The sequence below is a fragment of the Hakea prostrata genome, chromosome 5, assembly GCF_041222555.1.
Source record: "Hakea prostrata isolate BN-2017 chromosome 5, UWA_Hpros_2, whole genome shotgun sequence".
NCBI classification, from domain to species: Eukaryota; Viridiplantae; Streptophyta; class Magnoliopsida; order Proteales; family Proteaceae; genus Hakea; species Hakea prostrata.
In genome coordinates, this window is record NC_142604.1 from 57263792 (window position 1) to 57288310 (window position 24519).

Genomic DNA, 24519 nt, shown 5'->3' on the forward strand with positions numbered 1-24519 from the left:
AAAAATCATTAGCATACATGAATTGTTTGATAAAATGGTTACGTATACAAGTCAACAAAATACAATGACCAACTAGATCAAGTGATGGAGTCTTACATATATTAAGTTGAAGCTCATATATCATGCATAATAAGTATTTTTTCAAAATACATAATTTAAAAAATAGTTTTTAAAATCAGAAAAAATAGTAGCAAAAAAAAAAAAAGTTTTAACAATGGACAATCATAGATCATAGTCCTAGACTAAACATATGAGTTTCAAAGCAATATAAGATCATTTAATACATGAACAAAGCAAAAATAAGAAAAATGAGAGGTTTGGAACTGTTTTGTATGGCTCATGCTTTACATTCTATTGCCGGCGGAGTTTCTTCTGTAGTTGTTGCTTAAAAGGTGTTTGGAGGCCAAAGAGGAGCAAAAAAGGTGTTTGAAGACAAATGAGTTGTGGGAAATTAGGTGAAATTGGGATAGAAATCAACAAAAACCAAAGAAAAACGAGTTGGAGTGTTGAAACTTGTGAAATTTAGGTCGAAAACTATGATTTCGACGAAATCTTGAAGGTTTTGTTTCGATTTCCAAAAATGCAATGATTTCAATTGAAATTTTTACCGTTTTAATGGAAATTTTATTCCATGTATAGGAAATCTCACAAGTCATCTATCATAACCATTGAAGTTGTGCTAGTTTTATTTTGATTTTCTAGGAAGAAACATCCATTATTATCTTTGTAAGGTCTGTAGAATGGGTGATCGTGTTCATCTTTCAGGATTAAATATCTGTGTGTTCTAGGGGAAATGTTTTCAATTGTGTCTATTAGCCTTTTGCTTGTTTACCATTTATACTGGTAGTCTTCCTGATCATTTTAGAAGCGACACAATTATAGCTAAAAATAGCACAAATAACTGTTTCTTTTATAGGTACCAGGATGATTGGCTGAAAACATCAGCAAGCTCGCTACAGCTATGGGAAAAGGCTCCTTTTGAACCATATGCTCTGCCAAAACCTGTAAGATTCTCAACAAAAGTCATGGTTCTCATTATAGTTGCCTTCCCTTTGTTTCTGATGGGTGAAGATTGTGGTTGGGTTGCAGTGGATATTAAAGAAATTGCCCCCCCCCCCCCGCCGGTGCACTGGCACGTTTTGATGTTTGTCATAGTTACTTATTTATGTTTTATTACTTTATTACAGATGACCTATTATGTTATATGTCCGGACATTGATCCACTTGTCTCTGCTAGTGCTGATTTTTTCCAACAATTAAGCACCGGTGAGTTTGATAATTGTGTCCTTTTACTCCATCAATTAAAGATAGTGGTGGCGGCATGATTTTTATAGTAACTTTAGACCTGAACTCCCCCCCCCCCCTGGTACGACGGCTGATTATTCTGATCTTTCCTGTGGAGGTTAGAATTTGTTTTATTTTACATGTGAGTTTGAAAATATAAAGAATGCCTAGTTTGAACACATTACTGTTAGATACAAATGGATTCACCTAAATCATATTCTAGTTTTGCCTTGTTTTCCTCCCCTTTTTTTTATTTGATTGATGCTATCTGATGAGTAACCATGTTATTGAATGATATGATTATTTTCCTTGCTGCAATAGCCTGTTTGCTTGGAGATTAATGAATCTGTTTTCTGTTATGAATTCTTTATAGTGCTCTTTTTTTAAGAGTTACACCTCAACTGTAACTGAAAGACATCATGTAAAGGAAACCACCAGTTCAATCTGCTTGTTCAGGCATCCAGCTACATTGGTCCTTCATGGCATTAATAATGCCCTTTTTCTGTATGTGATCTAGGAAAGCTGACAAAGTTAGATTTTATTGCTGGACTGTGAGGACGGGTGGTATGGAAAATATTAGCACTGAAATGTGTCCTACAAGATAGTAGAAATTTTGGAAAGAAGGCAAAGTAGATATGTTTCTGTGTCTGCGAACAGACTATGAAAAGTAATCTTGAGGCGAAAGAAAAAGAGAGAGTATCTGTTTGCCACAAACAGATATAAAGTGTGCCATAAATCATAAAATAAGAAACTCATTCTCTTCTCAACTATTTCATAGAACCATCCATTGATTGCAAGGTTGTCAAAGTCTTCTATGCAACGCCTAGGCATCCTAGCCAGAATTTTTGATGGGTGCTGCCATAATTTTTCACCATCCTTGACCATCTCACTTTGCCTAGTGCTTTGACAGCGTATGACTCCTAGTGCTTTGACAGCATATGACTAAATAAAGGGTTACATGCTTTGCACAAGATATCGGATCTTATACTATAAAAGAATACAAACTGTCTGGCTACTAAAGTATTCCTGAGTTGAGTCTCCTCTTAATGAATAGAATCTCCTAAAAATGTGATATCCTAAAATCATAGTAAAAAAATTCGAGGGAAACTCAAGTTTCGACTAGGTGAAAATGGGAAACTTAAGTGGAAACTTGGGAAATGTCGAGGAAACCGATGATTTTTTTCATACAAGTTTCGACAGGTTTTAGAGAGTATTTTGGGGTGAGATTATGCATTTAAGCTAATTAAAGTATAAAGAACACATTGGCACATGCATTTTACTAAAAAAAATAATCAATGTGGATGTGTCATTCAAAGTACATATCATTAATGTAGAATTGACTGAGAAGTACGCAATAAACTTAACTATACCTAAGTACATAACATTCAACATATGACTTCTAACTTCTAAGTTCAATTCAAAACATCAAAAAACTCAAAACATCAAAATTCAAATACAATGTAACTGGCAATAAAAATAAAATGGGAAGTACAACTCACTAAGTCAATGCCAAGAGGAGTGCCTCGGTTGATCCATCTCGTAACTTGAGTAGTACTGTGCCTGTGACATCTTCTCCTCTGACCAACGGACATAGACATCCCATGACATGTGATGCCTATGATTGTTGAAGTAATCGACAACTGCAACTCTATAGGTCTGATCCTCAACATGCATAAGATATCAAATCTGAGGGAATACATAGTACGGATAGGGAAGTCCTGATTCTGCCTCAGGGGGGTAGGGGTTGGGGTTGCACACCGAAGATCTGCTCCACAAACATATGTGCCCTCGAGTTAGCATCCATATAAGTTGCACCCCTGTGCACATATACGTAGGGGTGTAAACAGACTGGATTCGGATCGCATAGTGGTAATACCATATTCGTATCCTATTATATTGGATGGATTCGGATAATATCCTATCGGTTTTCGGACGGATTCAATCGGATTCAGATGATAATCGGATAGTTATTTTCTTAAGTGGATTCTTCTAATTGGGAATGAATACAGATTGAATACAAGTTTTCGACTACCTGTTTACATCTTTACCATTTTATTTGTGAGGACTAGGTTTGAAATTTAAGAGTTTAGCAACTTTGGTAGCTATTTTAGTAGAAAATCTAGAAAAATAGTCACATATCACTGGTAAAAAAATTATAAAAATAAAAAAAATAAATCTAAATCAGTAACTTAATCAGATAATTTTATCGGACGTTATAATAATCGGTAAGAAACTTTTCAGGAACTTCCATTTGTGATCGGATCGGAAAGCTAGTGTTTTGTGCCTTGATCCATCATCTTTGGTGGGAATGCAACCTCCGTAGATGGACCTCCAAATCTCGCTTTATCGATTTGATTTGGAATGCCATCTATTTCGATGTCTCTTCTAGACTGTTAGCTATTCCCCATCTCCCTGTTGATGATATACCAAGGAATAGGCTTATTGTTTTCTCCTAGGCTCTCAATGCCTCTTTTAGGTCTTCTGATTAAAGACCTTGGTTATTTGTCCTTTTCTCTTTAATATTAATATTTATTCATCCAAAAAAATTCGGTAAGAAAGGGGTATGCCATATCCGCATCCTATTAGTAGTCGGATGGATTTGGATACCCCTAAACGAATTCGGAAGTGGATTTCGGTTATCCATTTATACCTCGACATATACCGTCTTCCCATCAGACTCTGGATAATACCTCCTAGTCTGTCTCCCATAATCCTGAGGAAACCCCTGACCATAAGATGCATTACTGTAAGCCCCGGAAGAAGATGCAATACTCTCCATACCACTCTCGTACGAGTGGGGATCTGATGTCGCTAGTATCCAGCATCTTGCTGTGGAGCCTCTTGACTCATCTAGACTCATAGATCCCATGGAACCTACCAAGCTATTTACATCAGTGGGATGGTAAGACCTCTACGATGAAGTGTCATCCTCATACCCATGTCTATGCTGCTTCCCTTTCCTTTTCCCCTTCCGGCTGTAAGTAGAAGTACGACCTGCACCGTGGTTGACATCTTGCGTAGTGTGGGTGAACTGAGTCTCCCTCGTGAACCTCAATGGCTCTCCCTGTTTGTCTCGTGGTTCAGCTGAATCTTGATCAGCAGGCCCATCATCATCATCATCATCATCATCACCACTCCCACTGTCATCCCGCCACCAAGTCCAACATCATCATCATCATCGTCGTCATCATCTTGTGCCTAACTGGCGGGTGGCTGAGTAACATCATCATCATCATCATCATCTAACCATACAATATTATCCTTATTGACACTAGATGCATTGGGGTGTGGTACAAAGGGACGGTTAGGCTCGGTGTGCACTCTCCCATTTGTGGCCAAGAACTCATCCGCATTAGCTCCCATCTCTTGTGCAATTTGACTGTTGGGTCGACCTCCCGCCTCATCCAACAATGGCTCTCTGACCCACTCAAATAGGGGGTCCTCCTCATCATCCATGGCAAAGATGTTAGCCATCTCAATCTTGTCCCCATTGCCTCGCTCTAGACCTAACTTAATGTGCTCCTCTCTCAACCTCATATTATAGTGAACATATACAAGATCCTCTAGCTGCTTCACCCCCAAACAGTTTCGCCTCTTAGAATGTACCATATTGAATGTGCTCCAGTTACACTCGCAGCCGGTGGCAGAAGATGTCTGGGAGAGCACTCTAACTTCAATGTTAATCAAGTACTCTGAGTCTAAGCTGTATTGCAGCCACCACTCAGCTGCAAGAAACATAACCAACCAAATTAATAACAGTAAAAATAATTGTCTCAAAAACTCAAATTGAGTATCTAAGACTTAGACTAAGTGACTAACCAGGAGTGCTGTTCTCCCTAGCCTTAATAGTCACTGAGTGACCGAAGCTACCAGTAGCATCTTTAAAAGCCTTTAACTGCAATAAATAATTATAAAGTTAGTATAAAAAAATAAGTATTTATCTTAAGTACTAGACTACTAGTCATCTCACAATTCACAAGTCAAAAGTCACAATCTTACCTCATTATTAATTAATGCTTGTTTTGCCGGATTCGGTTCCAACCTTTCCACTAGTTGATGGACTGCTCGGATCAAATCTACCCTCATCCCAAGTTCTATACTGTAGTGGTACATGGGATTCAAATAATAGGCTATCAAACAAGCCGACAAATGAGATGGTAAGAAACTACAGACTACATAATAAATATTAAGTTATTAACAATTAAGTATTTAAGTAATAACTTGAAAATTTTAATAACTTTCAACTGACCAACCAAATGTAATGGATGTTTCAATTGCCTTTCCCATCTCTCTTGGATGATATTAAGGAATTTCTAGTTGCCCTTAGGATATACTTTCCTAACCACCTCCTTCATCATCTCCACTGCAGCCCATATATATGGTAAAGTTGGTTTCTTTGTTGATCTACCAACTTCAAGACTATCACCACAGGGTCTAGAAGCTTCACAACAACTTTTAGATTTTCCCATAAGGTATCACTGGATATGGTGGTCCGTGTTGCTCTCCCTGCCGGTGACTCTGATTGGGGCCAAGCAAACCACTCTTCAGATGCAAACATTGCACGTAGTTGGGTTTTCTTCTTCTCAAAACTCTTCAAGGCAATCCAACTTGTAGAAAATCTTGTGACCCCAGGCCTCACCAAGTCACCACCACATATCCTCCTCAACATATCCAAAGCATATCCATGGTTATATATGAATGTGGTCACATTTCGAGCCTGCTGAACAACGTTCTTCAAATTTGATTTGCCCATGTCTTTCAGCATCAATTCAATACAATGTGCCGCAAAAGGAGTCCAGAAGAGCCTATACCTTGGATTCTCCAACTTCATCCCAACCATCTTGAAATTGGAGCCATTATCAGTTGCAATCTGCACCATGTGCTCGACTCCAACCTCTTTCACCACACTCTTCAGCAACCCATATATGTATCTTGCATCTTTCTTGTAACCGGATGCATCAACAGACTTGAGGAACACCGTCCTCCCATCATAATTCAGCATAAAATTGATGATAGATTGTCTAGTGGGATCAGTACAACCATCACACATCACTCTCACCCCATAGTGCCTCCACATCAGCTTAAGACCATCAATGTAGGCCTTCAAGTCTTCCTTATGCCGTGGGAGATATTCATTATATATCTCATATGGGGTTGGCCCAACCACCCCATGTCCAACACCATTGATCTCATCCACCATCGCCTTATAATAAGGGCCCCTGTGCAGCATTTGCAGGAACACTGTGATATAATTCCCACTTAGAAAAGGTCATCCCCACCTCCTTCACATTACCCCACATATGCTTTAATTTCTTCTGTTTTGTCTGTGGTCTCACAAACAAGTCTGGATCAATGCGTAGTATCTGCACATCAAGATCTAACGCAATGGGTCTAAAAGCAGCAGATGTGGCACTGGGTCTAGGTGCAGCAGATGTGGCACTAGGTCGTGATCATGGGGCTCATGGTAATGGAATTGACTCTTTGACACTCTGGCTCCTCCTTATATTGGAGCTGCCTCCGTTTGCCCTCTCAACATCCGGATATCTAGATGACCCTGCACCCATGGCCCTCTGTGTCCTCCATCTCATCGAGTCTGAGACTCCCTATTCATCCTGAGTATTCTCTCCATCTTTGCCTATGGGATGATGCATCAACTTGATTTGGATCCACATTTTGCTCTCCCACCTCCTCTAGGCATGCTGCCAGGAACTAATCCCTCTTTGCTTTCTATGCCCTCTTCTCTTGCCCTCCTGTCACATATTTTGCCATTGCCACTTTAACTTCATAAGGGACGTTGAGGCATCCAACCACATTGGGGTCCCCTCCCGCTAGATGGATCTTTAGTCCAGTGGTCCCACCTAATCCAATCTTTTTCAAACAATATTTACACTCTGACTTCTTCCTATCATTCGTTAGAGGCCTACCATACTGCCAAGCTATGTCTGACATCGTGTTTCTGAGTCTCTAACTCAAAAGTTTGTGCCTGAATCCTGAATTCTTGATACAAACATACATAATAGTCACCGTTAAAATAGAAACCCAACACTTCTTTTTATAGAAAGAACGGGATCACACAGGATCAATTTGGCCCAACCAACATATCAGCCTGAAGAAATTCCTCTAATTCCAGAGGTGGCTTTTGTAGGTTTTTCAGGATTTTCATTTCATCACAGAACATCCTTGAACACCAATCAGCTATTTGGTTTCCTTCTTATCTAATGTGGGTGAAATAGACAATGTCCATTTGATATGAATCTTTGACGGATGTCATTAATAATGTTCCCAAACTTTCCTTGGATCTTCAACTAAGGATGAAGAATTAGGATAGCCTGGCAAGAGTCAGATTCCTAATTAAAAAAAATATATATTTTTTTACAATTAAAATGTGTTTCATAATAATTATCAAATACAAATACAAGAAAAATTAGAAAACATAGTAAAACACTTCAACAATCAGATTCAATCAATCACATATGTAAAGTAAGGTATTCATAAACATTTTGAAATTTTTGTTCCTAATTAAATTTTTTTTTATAATAATTATTAAATACAAGGAAAATCAGAAAACTTAGTAAAACACATAAAAAAAACAGATTCAATCAATTACACATGTAAAGTAAGGTATTCATAAACATTTTGAAAATTTTGTTCCTAATTAAAAATATTTTTATAATAATTATTAAATACAAGAAAAATCAGAAAACATAGTAAAACACTTCAGAAATCAGATTCAATGAATTACATATGTAAATCTACTTATTAGAGACAACACATAACAATACCAACTCAATCCAATATGCTTTGAGCATGAAGCAAATAAAAAAATGTAATTTTTAGGTATTTTTTAAAATATGAAAAATAAAAAAATAGTAGAACACTACAACGATCAAATCCAACTGCAACCACTTGTTAATCTACCTACTAGAGACCATCATAGTAAATTTCAAAACATTCTAACACCATTTGACCATGAAAGAAAGGAAAAAATAAAAAAATAGGGGAAACTTAGGTTATCTTGCAACAAAGCTTGAAAACCATGAAATAATCCACCAAGAAGGGCTGAAATCAACAAAGGAGTGCTGAAAAGTGGTCGAAATGATGCAAAATCATGAAAAACAGCTCGAAGAATGGTGGGAAAATGGAGTTTCGACTCCCTGCTGCCGCCATGTTTTCGTGATCGGAACTGAGGACTTTTTATAAAAGTGAACTGGTTGGTTTAGCCGGTTCACTTAACTATTTAATGAAGTTTCGATCGAAACAGTTGAAGTTTCCCACATTTCCCCAGCTGGTCCAATCTGGTTCAACCAGATTTCGACCCAAGGTTGAAATTTCGACAGTTTCGATCGAAACCTGGGACTTCTTTTCGGTCCCCTTGAGTTTCGTTTCTGTTTTGACCGAAATTTGTACAATTCCTAAAATGACATCTTAAATCAACTCAAGATTTAACTTCGAAAATATAAAATTGACTACAAACATGTTAAGCTCTGCAAGACGTGGAAAACTGAACTGAAACTTTCACTTCCCTCACATTGATATGGCCCTGGAATGATGGGGATAACTGAAAGACATCATATAAAGGAAACCACCAGTTCAACCTGCATGTTCAGGCATCCCCAGCTACATTGGTCCTTCATGGCATTAATAATGCCCTTTTTCAGTATGTGATCTAGGGGAGCTGACAAAGTTTGATTTTGTTGCTTGACTATAAGGACAGGTAGTATGGAAAACATTATCACTGAATAGTGTCTTGCAAGATAGTAGAAATTTCGGAAAGAATGCAAAGGTAGATATGCTTATGGGTTTGTGAACAGTGACTGTGAAAAGTATTGTTGAGGCAAAAGAAAAAGAGAGTATCTGTTTACCACAAACAGATATAAAGTTTGCCATTCTCTTCCCAATTATTTCATAGAACCATCCATTGATTGCAAGGTTGTCAAAGAGTCTCCTATGCAATGCTTAGGCATCCTAGTGCAATTTTTGATGGGTGCTTCCATAGTTTTTCACCGTCCTCGATCATCTCACTTTGCCTAGCACTTTGACAGCGTGTGACTAAATAAAGGGTTACATACTTTGTGCAGGATATGGACTCTTACACTATAAAAGAATACAAATGAAAGCCAATGGATAATTTTTGAAAGGAAGAAATTTTAATGGTAAGATGCAAATAGCATGAAAGGGTGTGGGTGGAAATTAAGGTAAGAAATAATCATTAAATAAGTTACCTAAAAAAAAAGTTAAAGAGGTAACGTAAGGTGAAAGGAAGTTAAGCAAAAAATTGTGGGTAAATAGGATGAAGTAAAGCCTAGATTAAAGGAAACAAAAAGGGAAAAAAATCCTAATTGGATCTAACTCACAATTTTTTGGGTAAAAAATAAATCTAACCCAAACAAAACGGAAGCACAATGGAACAAATCTAGGAAAAAAGGATAAAATCTGAAAGGTCCAACTAACTCTCTCTCTCACCTTCCTTTTTTCTTTTTCTTTTTTCTTTCACAATTGAATTAGGAGGCACTTATTAGAAGTTGCAAAAACACAAAGGGAAAGCTTGAGAACTAAAAGACAATATGATGCAGCACAACCAGAAGTTACCATTCTTACTACAGTAATGTGAACAGTAACCTAGATGATAATTTTCATATTTGGTGGGCTCCAATTCTTGCTTGCATGGAGATAGATTCAAATTTGGTGGGCCCAAAATGCAGCTTGCAATGAGATAAAATAGGAACTGTTTTTGTGGGAGTTTTAGAGATAATTTAGTATGCGTTTGGTAACGTTTCCGTTCTGAGAAACCAGTTCTTATGTAAAACCGTTTTTTAATGTTTATGTGCTAAAAGACCGTTCTTTACTTGAAAATGGGCATTTGATAAATCCGTTCTGAAAATATTTTTAAAACACTAAATAGAATATGTGAGTGTTTTTTATTTTTTTATTTTTATTTTTTTTGGGGTTGAAAAATAAGTTGTTGTTTGATAAACTTGTTCTAAGGCTTCAATTTGAACCAATTTTATCACTTCTATTTCTATTCTTTGGTAAAAACATCTTTTTTATGTTCTCCAAAAAGCGTTCTTTAGAACACTTTTCTGATTGGTCCGTTCTTAAAGAACAAAAGAACGAACCGTTTTATCAAACGCCTCTAACCCGTTCTTCCGTTCCCAAAGAACAGAAGAACGCCAGAAACGTTTTATAAGAACGTTATCAAACGCGCCCTTAGGATTTTGTTATTTATTTATTGGGATAATTATGTAATTAGATTTTTAATTCGGGTGGATATCTAAGATCAGTTTTAGTATGTTTTAAATTCCTACAAGTCCTAATATGATCAGTTTTTTGTTAGTTTTAAATTACCAAGAGTCTTACTATAGTTGTTTTTTATTGAAGTATGTCTCTTTTATTATTTAAACACTTGTAATTAGCTTTTTAGAGGATGGAATAGAAAAATATGAATTGAAGCTTTAGCTTTGTGCTTTGCAGCCACCCCCTATCTCTTCTTCTTCTTATGAGTGTTCTTCTCCCTCTTCCCCTTCTTCAAGACTAATTCTTCTAAGATTTCCCCTTCTTTTTACTCCATCTTCTTTATTCTTCTTTCTTCTCTATTTTGTCCTCCATCACAATAAGCACCTTCACTTAATGACTGAGGAAAAAGGAGTTGGAAAAAGAAAAACTTGAATTATCCATACACTGACAGACAATAAAACTTCCAAAGAAACAAGAACATGACAGCACAAGAGTAGGTAGAGGTTCACCAACTACAAAAAATCATATCGGTTAACAATGACAGTGGCACTGCAGCAAAAACAAAGAGGGAGATTTCCTTAACTGAAAATACGTGTTAAATCTTCATGGGACCCTAGTTCATCTTCTCCATTGAACTAGGGTTCGGTTCTTAGTTCATCTTCTCCATTGAACTAGGGTTCGGTTCTTCAAACCAGAAACCTATATGACTCTCAAAACGACAATTTCAAAGGGGCTTTGATACCATGTTGGAATTTGAAGAAATTATTGCTCGGAAGGTATGATTTATTCATAGGCTCCAATGGGGTATTTACGGTTAGTCGGTTACAATCTGAGTGAGCCCCACTCTCAGTAGGAAAAGGAAATACAAAGCAATAGGAATAGAAAATCCAATCCTAGACTTACTAGGAAACCTATTCTAACATAGAATATGAAACCAATATAAGAAATATAAGAAAAAAATAATAATTAAAATAGGAGATTCAAAGAGGAATCTTATTATAATTAGGAAACCTCAGTTATACTTCCAACAGACTCTATCATAATTTACTCTAGAGAGATCTAATTGGGACTCTAAGAGTTGATTTGGAGTCTTAATTAAAAGTAGACTCAAACTAGGGATCCGAACCAACTAGGAATCACATCTAGACAAGGACTCTACAATAACTCACAAAATGCCAGTCCAAATGAGAAAACAAAGATATATCTAGGGTCCAGACAACAAATTGGACTTAATGGGACTTGGACCTAAGACACCACGAGAATTGGTAAAATTACCAATATTCCCTTGGTTTGAATTAGGGATCCCAGGGTTTGGGTAAACAACCCTAGCCCTGTGGAATTCGTGGAAACAGTTGACATCACATACTTTTTGAAACCATCATGGTTGTCCATAGAAGAAATTTCAACCGAAATTTTGACCAAAATACTTGCATTTTTTGAAAACCGAAACGAAATTCCAATTATTTCGGAAAAGTTACAGGTGTCGTCGGAGATTTCTACCATTTTGGAGGTTTCGACCGAAATTTCGACCATTTCAACATTCGAACTTGTTTTCCTCAGTTTTTGTTGATTTCTATCCCATTTTTCCCTAATTTCCACGACTCCTTTACCTTCAAGCACCTCTTTTACTCATCTTTTGCCTCCAAACACTTCTTAAGCCACAACAGCTACAAAGGAAACTCTGGTAGCAATAGAACGTGAAGCATGAGCCATAACCTATAGTTCCAAACTTCCCCCTTCTTTTTTGTGTTGTTTATGATTAAATGATCTTGTATTGCCTTGAAATTAATATATGTTTAGCCTGGGACTATGTTCATTGTGTTTTGTTAAACTTATTTTTTTATTATTTGCTACCATTTTTTCATTTTCTGATTTTAATAATTATTTTCTAAATTTTGTATTTTTATTTTATGTATATTTGATATATGGGCTTCAACTTAATATATTTGAGACACAATCTCTTGATCTAGTTGGTCATTTTATTTTGTTGACTTGTTGTATATGCCACTATTCTATCAAACAATTTGTCTGTGCTGATGATTCTATGCCTGAATGTAAATACAATTTGTACTTGTCGAAACCAGTCATTTGTTAGTATACTTGAATGATAAAATTTCAATGGTTTTTTTTTTTTTTGGTGGCAAAATACTTGTTCCATTGTGTTTATTATGCTTTAAATAGGTAGGAGGCAGTAAATTAGATGAAATGGATGTCATATAAGGCCCAAAACCTAGGGTCGAAAGTTAAAAAAAAATCATATGTTTTGACTGAAATTTTGGTCGAACTAAAAATTTGGTCTTTTCTTGGGTTGAAATCTTGGTTTCGACCGAAATTTTTTCCTTGGTTGTGTCTTGGGGGACCATTTTAATATGGTTGCTGATGAGGGACAGATCCCTCAGAACTTTAATTGCCTCACTTTTCTTCCAAACCAGACTTATTTGATGAAGTCAACTCATTTTAAGTCCTGTCTGTTGCTGCACCTAATTTTTTGCTCAGTCTTTAGTGCACAAATTTTACGTGGCCAAATTGATTATAAAAAATTATATTATGCTTTCAGTATAACACATCTTATCTTTGGCAGTTTATGAAACCTGCAAACTGGGAACTCATGCACCGCAAAATGTGGGAGGCCAGTTGGACCAAGCCTCCGGGAAAAGTTCACCTTGTGGTTTTGTTTTTGTTGATAGTCCCCAATCAATGAAGATAGAAAACAATAATGCTTCTATTATGGGCTCAATAAGTGATTATCTTTTGTCTTTATCGAATGGATGGGAGTTGGCAAGCTTTCTTAAGTCTCTTTCCAAGGTTCTCAAGGCTCTCAAGCTCGGTTCAAATTTAAGCACAAATCAAAAGGATGGGGTTACTGGTCCTTGCACGGTAAGTTGTTAACTTTTAATAATTCTTCAAGGGTGATAGAGATTTTCTGTTTAATTAATTCGCTTCAATCAACTGGGATACGTGTTGGCATTTTGTAGAGCTAGTTCTGTTGTTTTAGGATGTTTCATTTAAGGTACTGCTGGCATGCAACTTTAATTATTTTTTTGTGTGTTTAGTTTTGTTTTATATATTTATTTATTTATTTTGGGGGGGGGGGGGGTTTACGTCTACCTTATATTTTTCCTAAAATATTAAAATCATTAGAAGTTTTAAGAGCCATTAGTTGACAAAGTCTTAAGCTAGTGATGTTTTATCACCAATCTGATGCCACTTGGATCTTTTGTTTTCACTACTGGGCATATCAGGTGGTGTTTATGAACGGAGAAATGGAAATATAATTGAGGGAGGGATGGAGGAAGCCCCTCTTCTAATCACTATAGTTATTTATGCTGAGTGCAAATTACTATTACTTCTGTTGCATTTAGAAAATCAACTCACTATATAAAGGGAACAAAGAAGTAAGCTAGCCTCTAATAAGCATGTTATATCACTAGATTGTCTCATCACATATATTTAAAACTGAACTGGCTCTAGCCTCTGAGCAAATTTAATCTTGTTGGTGATTTGGTGATGCTGAGCAGGTAATCTACGTGGTGTGCCCCTTCCCTGAGCCCATTGCAATTCTTCAGACTCTTGTAGAGTCTTCCAATGCCATTGGGTCAGTAGTTCTCTCTTCCGATAAAGAGAGAAGGTCTTTGTTGCATACTCAAGTTGGGAAGGCTTTAAGCTGCTCGACTGCTGTGGATGAAACTTCAACGTCAAATGTTGTGACGATATCAGGGTTTAGTATTCCAAAATTAGTCTTGCAGATTGTTACTGTAGATGCTGTTTTTAGGGTTACCAGTCCTGCTCTTAATGAACTTGTCCTTCTCAAGGAAGTTGCATTCACAGTTTACAATAAAGCCCGCCGTATTTCTCGATCGTCTTTTAGTGATGTGCAATCAGCAGGCACCTCAGGTAAAACCAACGCAACTTCGATGCAGTTGTCCTCTATTCCAGGAATGTGGAAGGACTGTGCACCTAGAATTACCGGAACATCCCTTCCTAGAGAGGGTGAACTTGATTCTGGCTTGAGACCTGGGCCTTGGGATAATTCATGGCAATCAAGGGGTGGAGGACTAGGATCTGACCCAAACAGATCTGTGGATTTTCTTCTTCAAGATGATGCCCGATGTTTGTTTGAACCACTTTTTATTCTTGCCGAACCTGGCTCTGTGGAGCATGGACTTATGCCCACAGCATTTGGTAATGAAACATCAGAGTCTACAAGGGCTGCAGATGACAGTGCTGGTGGCGGCTTCATGCAGGGTTCTAACTCGGTTGGAAATATGGATATTGGATCAAGCTCTCTTATTGATGGGTCAGAGTCTGAAGGATGCAACAATCAGAAGTCTGCGAGCCTTCATTGTTGCTATGGGTGGACTGAGGACTGGCGTTGGTTAGTCTGCATCTGGACAGATTCCAGGGGAGAATTGCTTGACAGCCACATATTTCCTTTTGGTGGAATTAGTAGTCGACAGGATACGAAGGGGTTACAATGTGTTTTTGTCCAGGTGCTCCACCAAGCTTGTCAGATGATATCTTGTTCTTCCACTGAGGTTGGTACTGCTAAGTCTAGAGATTTAGTTATCACACGTATCGGGTCCTTCTTTGAGCTAGAATGCCAAGGTATTTTGGACTTAAAAATTTTGTGTTTGTGTTTTTCATTCTTCATTACTATTTGCATGTTATGCTTTTTAATTGTTCACTTTGCAATTTTGATTCATCACCATTGATATTGTGGACAGAATGGCAGAAAGCAATCTACTTGGTTGGTGGAAATGAAGTGAAGAAGTGGCCACTACAACTTCGACGATCTTCCCCTGATGGAATTCCTACAAGCAGTAGTGGGACTTCATTACAGAAACAGGAGATGAGTTTTCAAGAAAGAACCCTACCTTCCTCTCCCAGTCCTCTATACAGTCCTCACACGAAAGCTTCTACTTTTATGAAAGGTGTTTTAGGGCAGAACAATACAAGGAAGCAGCTTATGGGTGGGCAAATTCCAGTGGACAGTTCAAGGGGACTATTTCAGTGGGTGCAGAGTATCAGTTTGGTTGGAGTTTCCCTTGACCATTCCCTGCATCTAGTCTTTCATGCTGATATTTCTTCCCCGGGTAAGTCATCATTCTACATTTTGCTTCTGTTATTTCCTCTTTACCGCTTTTTGTTTAGTGCATTTTATTTGATAGAAACAGGGTTGTCAAGGGGTTGCCCAGCTGCCTCTCCCCACCCAGCCACCCCCACCCCTCTTTCCTGCAACAAATGGAAAAGTAGAAGCAAGCCTATAATTTAGTCTGCAGTAACATTTTAGTTCTAGCAAACCTTTATAGGGTGTATGGGTTATAACACCCACCTATTAATCTGAACATGTGATCTTAGCTGGATTTCAACAATATGCATTTCTATGATCATTTTCCCGCCCTTCCCAATGTAGTTCAGCTGCCCAGAACCAGCCATGGGTGTATGGGTTCCTTTCTAAACCAGCACTAGTAGGTGTTGTGATTCCCCTAAACCAGTGCTAAAATTGTGCATGTAGTTTAGTAGGTTTAGTTAGTATCAGACGCCTCAAAAATGTTGCTCCAAAGCACAGGCACCCACAAAATGCAAAAATGGTACGCATCCTCTGTTCTGTTAATGCTGTTAAATGTAAACATAAAAAAAGACCACTTTACCCTTTTTCTAAATTAACTTTTTCTAAATTAACAAGACTGCTCTTTGCATAAACAACATAAACTTACCATAATACCCTGTGTTACTCCTCATCTTCTCCTCTTCTTTTTTATCGAACACCATGGTGTCACCTGCAACTCCTTCCTCTCATTGGTTCCCCTCCTTCTCTACAACCCCACCCTTGCTCCTTTCTTCTTCTTCACAGGATTTAAATCTCACCTCTACTGTTGGGATGAGTTTAGTAAGTTGAGTTCTTATGTTATAGTGAATAAATTAATTCCTTGAAATTTGTGGGAAGTCTCCAAATTTGGAGGAAAACATTTTGTTCTTCAGTGAAACTTTGGTTTTAAAAATTGGTTCATCTAGCTTGGTCAATCCCGTTTTCAAAATTAGGAGGTTGAGTTGAGTGAGAAGAAAGGAGACATGACGGATAGTGACAAAGGGTTGAGTGCAGAAAGGAGGAGAGGTCAAGAAATACGAAAAGCTCTTGACGGATAACATTCCACGTCTACAGGTTTATCTTCAATTTGTATATCTTTGTACTATACCTAAATTTTCTCGAATTGAAGACTTGTGGTTTATGGGGTTTCAGTGGGGTTCTTTTGTTGATTTCAGTTGCAGTTCCTTAATGCTGCTGTGATGATGTGAGGCACAGGCTCTGAGTGCCGTGCTTGTGCAAAGAGCATGGGCTCCTTTGCAATAAACATCATCAACATAGCCTTTGACGGGTCTGGACCTCTTCTGCTTTGAATCTTTACCCTGGATTGCTTTGTACTAATTGGTTATAGATTTAGGAGGATTCTTTACCCCATCTTCATGAATTGCTTGCGTGTTTGAAATGCTCCAGTTTCTCACTTAATTAGCTTGTGTTGGACTAGAGAATGCTTGTCAATATGTTTGGCCAGCTAGGGGGAACACTAGCCTTCTGTTTTTTCGATGTTAGTGTTTAAATATTGCTGGTGATTCATCAGAAGTCAGCAAAAGGTTTCCTTACTGCTGCATGGATTGTCATCACTTCAGTGGTAAAGCTGTGGCTGCAGCTCAGGTTGAGTCAGAGAGGAAAGTTATAGAAGCTGCCTTGACAAGGAAGAAAGCCAATGAGGCATTGAAATGGGTTGCTTTCTCAGGGCCAAAAAGAAAGAGAAACAGAGAGAGTGTGGAATGGGTTCACTTTCACAGTTCATCACCTCAAGAAAGCTCTGATTTTTGCCTCTTTTCTTTTTTTTGGGGGTTGGAATAGTGGAAGAGAAAAAAGATGAGTGAGATTGGAGGAAAAGGAGAGGGGGATCTTATTGAAGTTCTGGATTGGGATTGAATTATGGAACTGTTTTTGATATTGGGATTCATCCAATATAGTGCAGGGAAGAAGTCAAACTGTATAGATTGTTTTGTATATTTGAGGTGAAGGGCAATGGGATATTCTCACACTGACTTAAGGGTAATTTTGAAAATACAATATAAAAAAATGATGACTTTACAGAAAAATGCTAATAGAATAGAATAAGATGTAAGTTTAGTACATTTATGAGGTGCCTATACTATATTTGCATTTAATGGAATGTATATGCTTAGTGTAAAGTCATGTTTGGAGTTGTAATTCTATTTATAGGATTTCACATTGGTTTCTCATTTAATTTTGAGTCCTGGTTTTAGTTTGAGTCCTATGTCAAGCATTGTATTTTTAACTTTTAAGCATATCATTTTTAATTGCTTAGAGCACTATTCTCCTTCGCAATGTCTTCCACCAGATTTCTTCTAGCAGTTGCAAGTTTGACTACTCAATCTCATGATGTGTTCGGGACGGGCGCACACCATGAGGAAGAACACAAGCAAAACACTCATGAAGAATTTAACATGGTTCGGCCAAATTGCCTACATCTACTAGAGAAAAAGATTTCCACTATATTCTGAAAAACTCACCACTCTCACACCTCACAAAGTGCTACCCTTTGCTTGCCCCCCCCCTCCCATCCCCTGCAGGGATGGATATATTGTAGGTTATCCCACATTCTCACTAAGACTATTTATGGGGAAACCCTAACCCCCATATATTTACAAATTTATCCATGCATATGTACTTAAAGCCTTGTTCTAGTTACAAATACGACCAAACTATAACTCTATGGACCTGCATAATACAAGACACCCAAAACCAACAATTTCCACCTTGGCTTGAATTCCACAAACCAGTTTGAGGAAAACTGTTGTTGATGTCTCTCTGCAATCACTCGTCTTTGTGTATTCGCCACACCTTACTGCATGGCCCACATCCTCTCCAAGGATGCCTTTCCTGACCGCCATCACCTAGGCCAACATGGCGCAAACCCGCACTTGGGGTGTCTTGTATAACTCATCACCGATGTGACATGGTTCCACCTCTCCAATTGCTGCAGCCCTTTCTGAGAGATCATTGCCACTCACCGAATCTGAAGCGAAAGTCACCTACTTCCTACCTAGATTTGCCTTGTTTGTTACTTGAATAACCTATAAATATTTTCCACCTGTAACCTTACCTAAGTGCCAACTGACGCTCCGTTTGTTTCAACACTCCTTGCAAGCTTGTATAGATTACTTGATTTGTTCCCTCCATACACGTCATCAACCTAAATAACCTAATTGTTGATCACTATACGAACGCATCAATACCAACAGAACGAAATATCCTCGATCCATCACTTCCATTGAATCCAGAATGTCAAAAAACCTTAGAAATCATCCAACTTTGTACAAAAAATTGTCACACAACTTTGTACAACCTGTATGGTAGGGGTGTAAGTTTTGCCCTAGTGGCCCTAACTTGCTCTATCCCACCTTGAGCTAAACAACAGGGCCTAGACTTAAGATTTTGCCCCTGAGGGCGGGTCAAGGCTAAAATATCCTGGCCTTGAATCAGGGTCAAGGGTAGCCTGGGATTATTGTTTGACCTGATTTCGACCTTGATTTTGTCCCTTAACCTAACCCTAACTTTCATCTTAATATTGAGCTTCATACTAACTTTGATCCAAGTCTTAATTTTGACCCTAAGTCATTCTGATCTAATAAGTCCACTTAGTTTTATATTATCTTTTTATTTCTTTTTCTATTGTCATTTTGTAAAAATAAATGATTTTTTAATTTATTACGATAAAAACAGATAAGTCATTTGTGACATTCTACATTCTTATTAAGTATATTTATGTAAATAATTGTTGACTTATTTAGAACCAATTTCTAATTCAATTTAATTAGGGTGTTTGAGAATAAAAATTCTAATTAAACTAGGGTACAATTTAAAGGCCATATATTTAAGGTCACAAATCATTACTTTTAATCTAGGGCATTCTACGATGAAAATTCTAACTAAAGTATTCTAGGTGCTTTTTGACAATCATTACACAACAAGTTTAACTAAGTGTAAATATGTGTACTAGCCTCATACTATAAATAATAATTGAAAGCAATTCAAGTCATTCTTGCACCTAGGTGTAATTTTTTATAAATTGACATTCCTAATTTGGAATATCTAAGTAAAATTTCAAAATAGAAAGTTGTTAAGAGAAATTTGAATGACATGATCCATAGATTAATTTTTTTTATATGACAATGTATTCAAAAATATATTTTTAACCATATTGTTGATAAAGATGATGCATCGGCCTTCAATGATGTGAGTCTCTACTATCTATTGTATTTTTTTATTAATTAATGAATCAATCAAATGAACATGAAATCAACTTGTAGAGAGATTGACAAATAAATCATTGTTATAATGTAATTGGTATTTTTTTAATTTTTAATATGAATCCTATTTTTCAATCCGGAATTGGCTAAAATTATTGGTATTATTCGAAAAAAAATCAGTTTGGAAGAATAAAATTGTACAAACCTATGTTCTAAGGTAAATATTATTTATATTTCTACTTTCTTTTAGGTAAAAACAATTGGGTTTTAATTAACAAGGTTTAATAGATACTTTACATCATTGGACTAGTTTTTGTCTTTTAAAATGTATTTTGTTGGTATGTACAAAATATTGTGTGTGTGTGTGTGTGTGTATATATATATATATATATATCCCTTTACATTTTTTATTTATATTGATTGGGCATATTTTAAAATTAGAATAATGAAAAGTATAAAACTCTAAAAATTAGCATCAACTTGTATTTGTGAGTCACTTAACTATATAAAACGTTTTTAATAGAACAATATTTTTATATATTGGATGGTTCAAATTGAATGACATATGTTAGATACAAAAGTAACAAGAACTTAGAGTATGCATATCAATTATATAGATGTTTCGAATTTGATCAGAGATAGAGTCAGGGCCAATCAAGGACAAAGATAGGGTCATGCCCAATTAAGGACAGAGACAGGGTCAGGGTCAGGGCCAATCAAGTACAAGGTCAGGGTCAGACCCAATAAGGGACATGGACAAGGTTAGGGCCAATCAAGGGCAGGGTCAAGGTCAAGGCTAACTAGGGATAGGGTCAGGTTCAAAGGCCAATCAAGGATAGGGTCAGGGCCAGGGCCAACCCATCCCAATTATGGTGGGAATGGTCTTGGCTTGGCCCATAGGGTTTAGGGCCTAGGACAAGGACAAGAATTCTAGGCGCTAAATTAGGGTTAGGGCGAAATGGATTTAGATAAAAACATATAGGGTTGGGATTGGGATTTGAAAAGCCTGGGCTAGCCCGTCCCTATTGCAGCCCTACTGTACAACACTGATACAGTAATTAAAAAAATAATAATAATAAATAATATATATATATATATATATATTGTTTTTCCTCCACCGAATCAAAATCCTCTTCTTTTTCTTTTCTTTTTTAAGTTCACGTTCCACCACTCAACTGTAATGATTACTTGAGAAGTAAGCACTGCACCTTTGAGTTTTGTGTTTAAAGAAAACGATTTAAAAAATTAGGTTTTCTTACCAAACCCTTGCCCGTTTCTTAAAAATGGTTTTTGAAATCATAGGCCTTAATTCAGTGAATTCTTGAGAAGTAATCACCACACGTTCCACATTCCCCCACTCAACTCTAATGATTGATAACTAGAACCTGGCGTAGCCACATCATCAAAACCTAGGTCTTGCCAAACCCTAGCCCTTTTCTTAACCTAAGCCCCATTCTTTACCTAACTGAATTAGCAGTTCATCTCAGATTCTAGTTATTGGATTACAGTTTGATCCTTCCAATTTAGAACTGCATTACTGTCATCTCATCTCATCTCCGTTGGCAAGGTGTCTAGTTAGTAGTGTTGCCAGAAACACCTTCAGTCTTAGGCTCTTTATGGTATCATTTTTCATTCTCAATTTGACCTGTTAAAGAAAAAATCATTACTGAAAACCATTTGTAAGAAATGGAAAGAAATGTTTGCTAACTACAAAAGGAACAGGTTTTTTTGGAATAAAAATTGGTTTGGTAACTGAATATGTGTAAATAGTTTCATTACATTTTTAGTAGTTGGTGAAGGGGCTCCCTTCACCCATCTTCTAAGTTCTCTCTTCCTCACACTTATTGCCCAACCAGTTGATCTTGAGATCCTTGTGAAATTCAAGGCTGCATTTCAGAAAAGTAACCGTGTTCTTTTTAATTTGTGGAAGACTACTAATAAGCCTTGTAATCCTTGTTTCTTGAGATTCGATGGGTTCTAGTAACTAGTATTGAACTCTGTAATAAGAATCTGTCCAAGCTTCTTCCCTAAGATTTTCTCTGCTAACTCATTCCCCGTGAGTAAATAGAATTTGGGGTTAGGAAGTGAGAAGAAAGAAAGAAAGAAAGAAAGAAAGAAGAACCCATTATATGCTGTGGAGCTTCACAGAAACTTGTGAAGCCTCCAATGCCTTCTAGCATTATTTATAGGTTCCCATTACCAACCTAATCAAACTAGGGAAGTTGAAAAGCAGATTGCAAATGAATTATAGGACAAGAAATCTAACTTAGAATAAATAAATAAAGAGGATTAGGCCTATAGCTCTTAACTCTTCATGGGCTATTTTCCTGCCCAAATACCCTTCTAACACTCCCCTCAAGCTGGAGCATATAAGTTGTCCATGCTCAGCTTGTTGCAAATGTAATCAACTATTGCACTCCTTGGTGAATAGATCTGCTATTACTCCCTTAAATTGTCATGGTAGGAGATATTAATCCTTGCTGTAGCTTCTCTCGAACAAAATAACAGTCAACTGGAATATGCTATGTGCACTCATGAAACACTGGTTCGATGCTATGTGATTAGCCACCTGATTATCACACCATAGTAACATATGAGAAACATCATCAAAACCAAGTTCTCTGAGTAGTTCGCTAATATGCATTAGTTCACAAGTAAACTGTGCCATTGCATGATATTTAGATTCTGCACTTGATCGAGCAATCACAGTTTGTTTCTTGCTCTTCCATGACATTTAGATCCAACAGAAGTACGAAAACTTGTGGTAGACCACCTATCAACTGGAGAATCTGCCCAACTGGCATCGGAGAATCCTTTCACCTGCCTATGACCATGATTTTTATATAGTACCCCATGTCTAGGGCACTTTTGAGATACCTTATAATAGGATCCTGATGGGTTGTCCTAGGAGCAGAGATGAACTGACTTAAAACACTGGTAGGAAAGACAATGTCAGACCTCATTATTGTCAAGTAATTTAATTTTCCTACCAATTTCGATACTTCTTCTGGGTTGTCAAGAATTCCTCATTATCTGGAATAAGTTTCATGTTTGGGTCCATGGGAGTCTTGAGAGCTATATATCTAAGCATCTCTGTTTCAGATAATATATCAATAACATACTCTGTGATAGGAAGATACCCTTCTTGGATTATGCTACCTCAATCCCAAAAAAAATACTTGAGCCATCCCAAATCTTTGGTCTGAAATTCTTGCTATAGGTGAGTCTTCAATTATCGATACTGCGGAGTCATCTCCATTAATAACAATGTTATTAACATAGACAACATGAAATACATTTCCAGCACTAGAATGACAGAAGAGTTCCAAGTGATCACTTATCACAAAAGTAAAGTGACCAAACCATGCTCTAGGTGATTGTTTCAGCCCATATAATAAGTTATTGAGTTTACATACCAAACCACTCTCCCCCTAAGCAACAAAACTGGAGGTGTTTACATATGAACTTCCACATGTAGATCACTATGAAGGAATGCATTCTTCGCATCAAGCTGACATAATGTCCAATGAAAAGTAGTAGCAAGAGACAGCAAACTATGAACTGAAGTGAGTTTAGTCTCCAGGAAGGTGTCTAGGTTCTCAATACCGTAGAGCTGAGCATACACCTTTGCCACCAGTCAAGCTTTCAAACGAGTGAGGGTGCCATATAGGTTGGCTTCAACTGTGATTCTGCAAATACCCGACATCCAGTAGTGGTCTTCCAGGTTGGTAAGGGGCCAAGGCCTGAGTCTTCTTCTCTTCAAGAGGGAGCAACTTATCATGCATGGCAACAGACCACCCAGGACTAACTAATGCCTTCGAAACAGATTTAGGAAGTGGATGATTTACAACTACAGACATACAAGCATGAAAGTGAGGACTAAGGTTAAAATAAGGGGAAAAAAGAAAGAAGCGATTGATGTTGAATTCAACTCCAATTACCTTCCTGAAGTGCAATGGTTTGAAATCTGGCAAGATTTTGAATTGTTTGAGGTCACTGAAACGAAATTGGACTAGCTGAATAAACTTTAATAATATTTTAGTATCTCAAAATTTCGGTTGTAATATCAGGAATTTTGGAATACAAAACTGTTATTGAGGTTACTATTTTTGCAGTATGGTCATTTAAATGTGTTAATATAGCCTAAAATAATGTTTCATTGAATGTGAATTTATACTTCAAGAATATTTAGATATGTGAAAATCCATTCAAATTGGACCGCATAGACATAAACAAGAGTGCAAACCCAAAAGACCATTGTGGCTTTATTTGTAACCAAACTAATGATTGATTTTTGCTTATAGGCCCTAAAATAGGTTATCAAAAAACAACTTGATGCATAAAACTCGCCAAGACAGGGCTGATTTTGTACTAGGTCTCAACGGGATTTTGGTGTTCTCGGGGTGGCCGAAACCTCGTGATGAAACAAAATCTTGTACCTTGATCTGAAGGATAAGCCGGAGGTTTTTTTTTTTTTTTTCCTTTATTTTTTTTGGGGGCCCGGGGAGGGCAGGGGGGAAGACAACTGGATCTGCTGATGAACGAGAAGCTAGTGGAAAGGCAAGAGATGGAGGGACGGTAGCTGTCTAGATGCCTTTGATAACGATGGTGACATCAGACTGAGTGGGTGGAACATGAAGAGGTGGCAAGGAAACCTATGACATACGAGTAGAAGAGATACAAATGGGAAAA

The 24519-nt window shown here is 37.3% G+C and overlaps 1 protein-coding gene across 2 annotated transcripts in view; it reads left to right on the forward strand.

Moving 5' to 3' along the window:
- GCT (RNA polymerase II transcription mediator) overlaps nt 1-24519 on the forward strand; it is a 68217-nt gene that overhangs the window by 41385 nt on the left and 2313 nt on the right. For both annotated transcript variants that reach the window (XM_089154806.1, XM_089154805.1), the window contains 5 exons: nt 917-1004; nt 1188-1266; nt 13100-13395; nt 14037-15123; nt 15243-15611. In XM_089154806.1, coding sequence (XP_089010932.1) covers nt 917-1004; nt 1188-1266; nt 13100-13395; nt 14037-15123; nt 15243-15611 — 1919 coding nt within the window. The remainder of the gene's footprint in view (nt 1-916; nt 1005-1187; nt 1267-13099; nt 13396-14036; nt 15124-15242; nt 15612-24519) is intronic.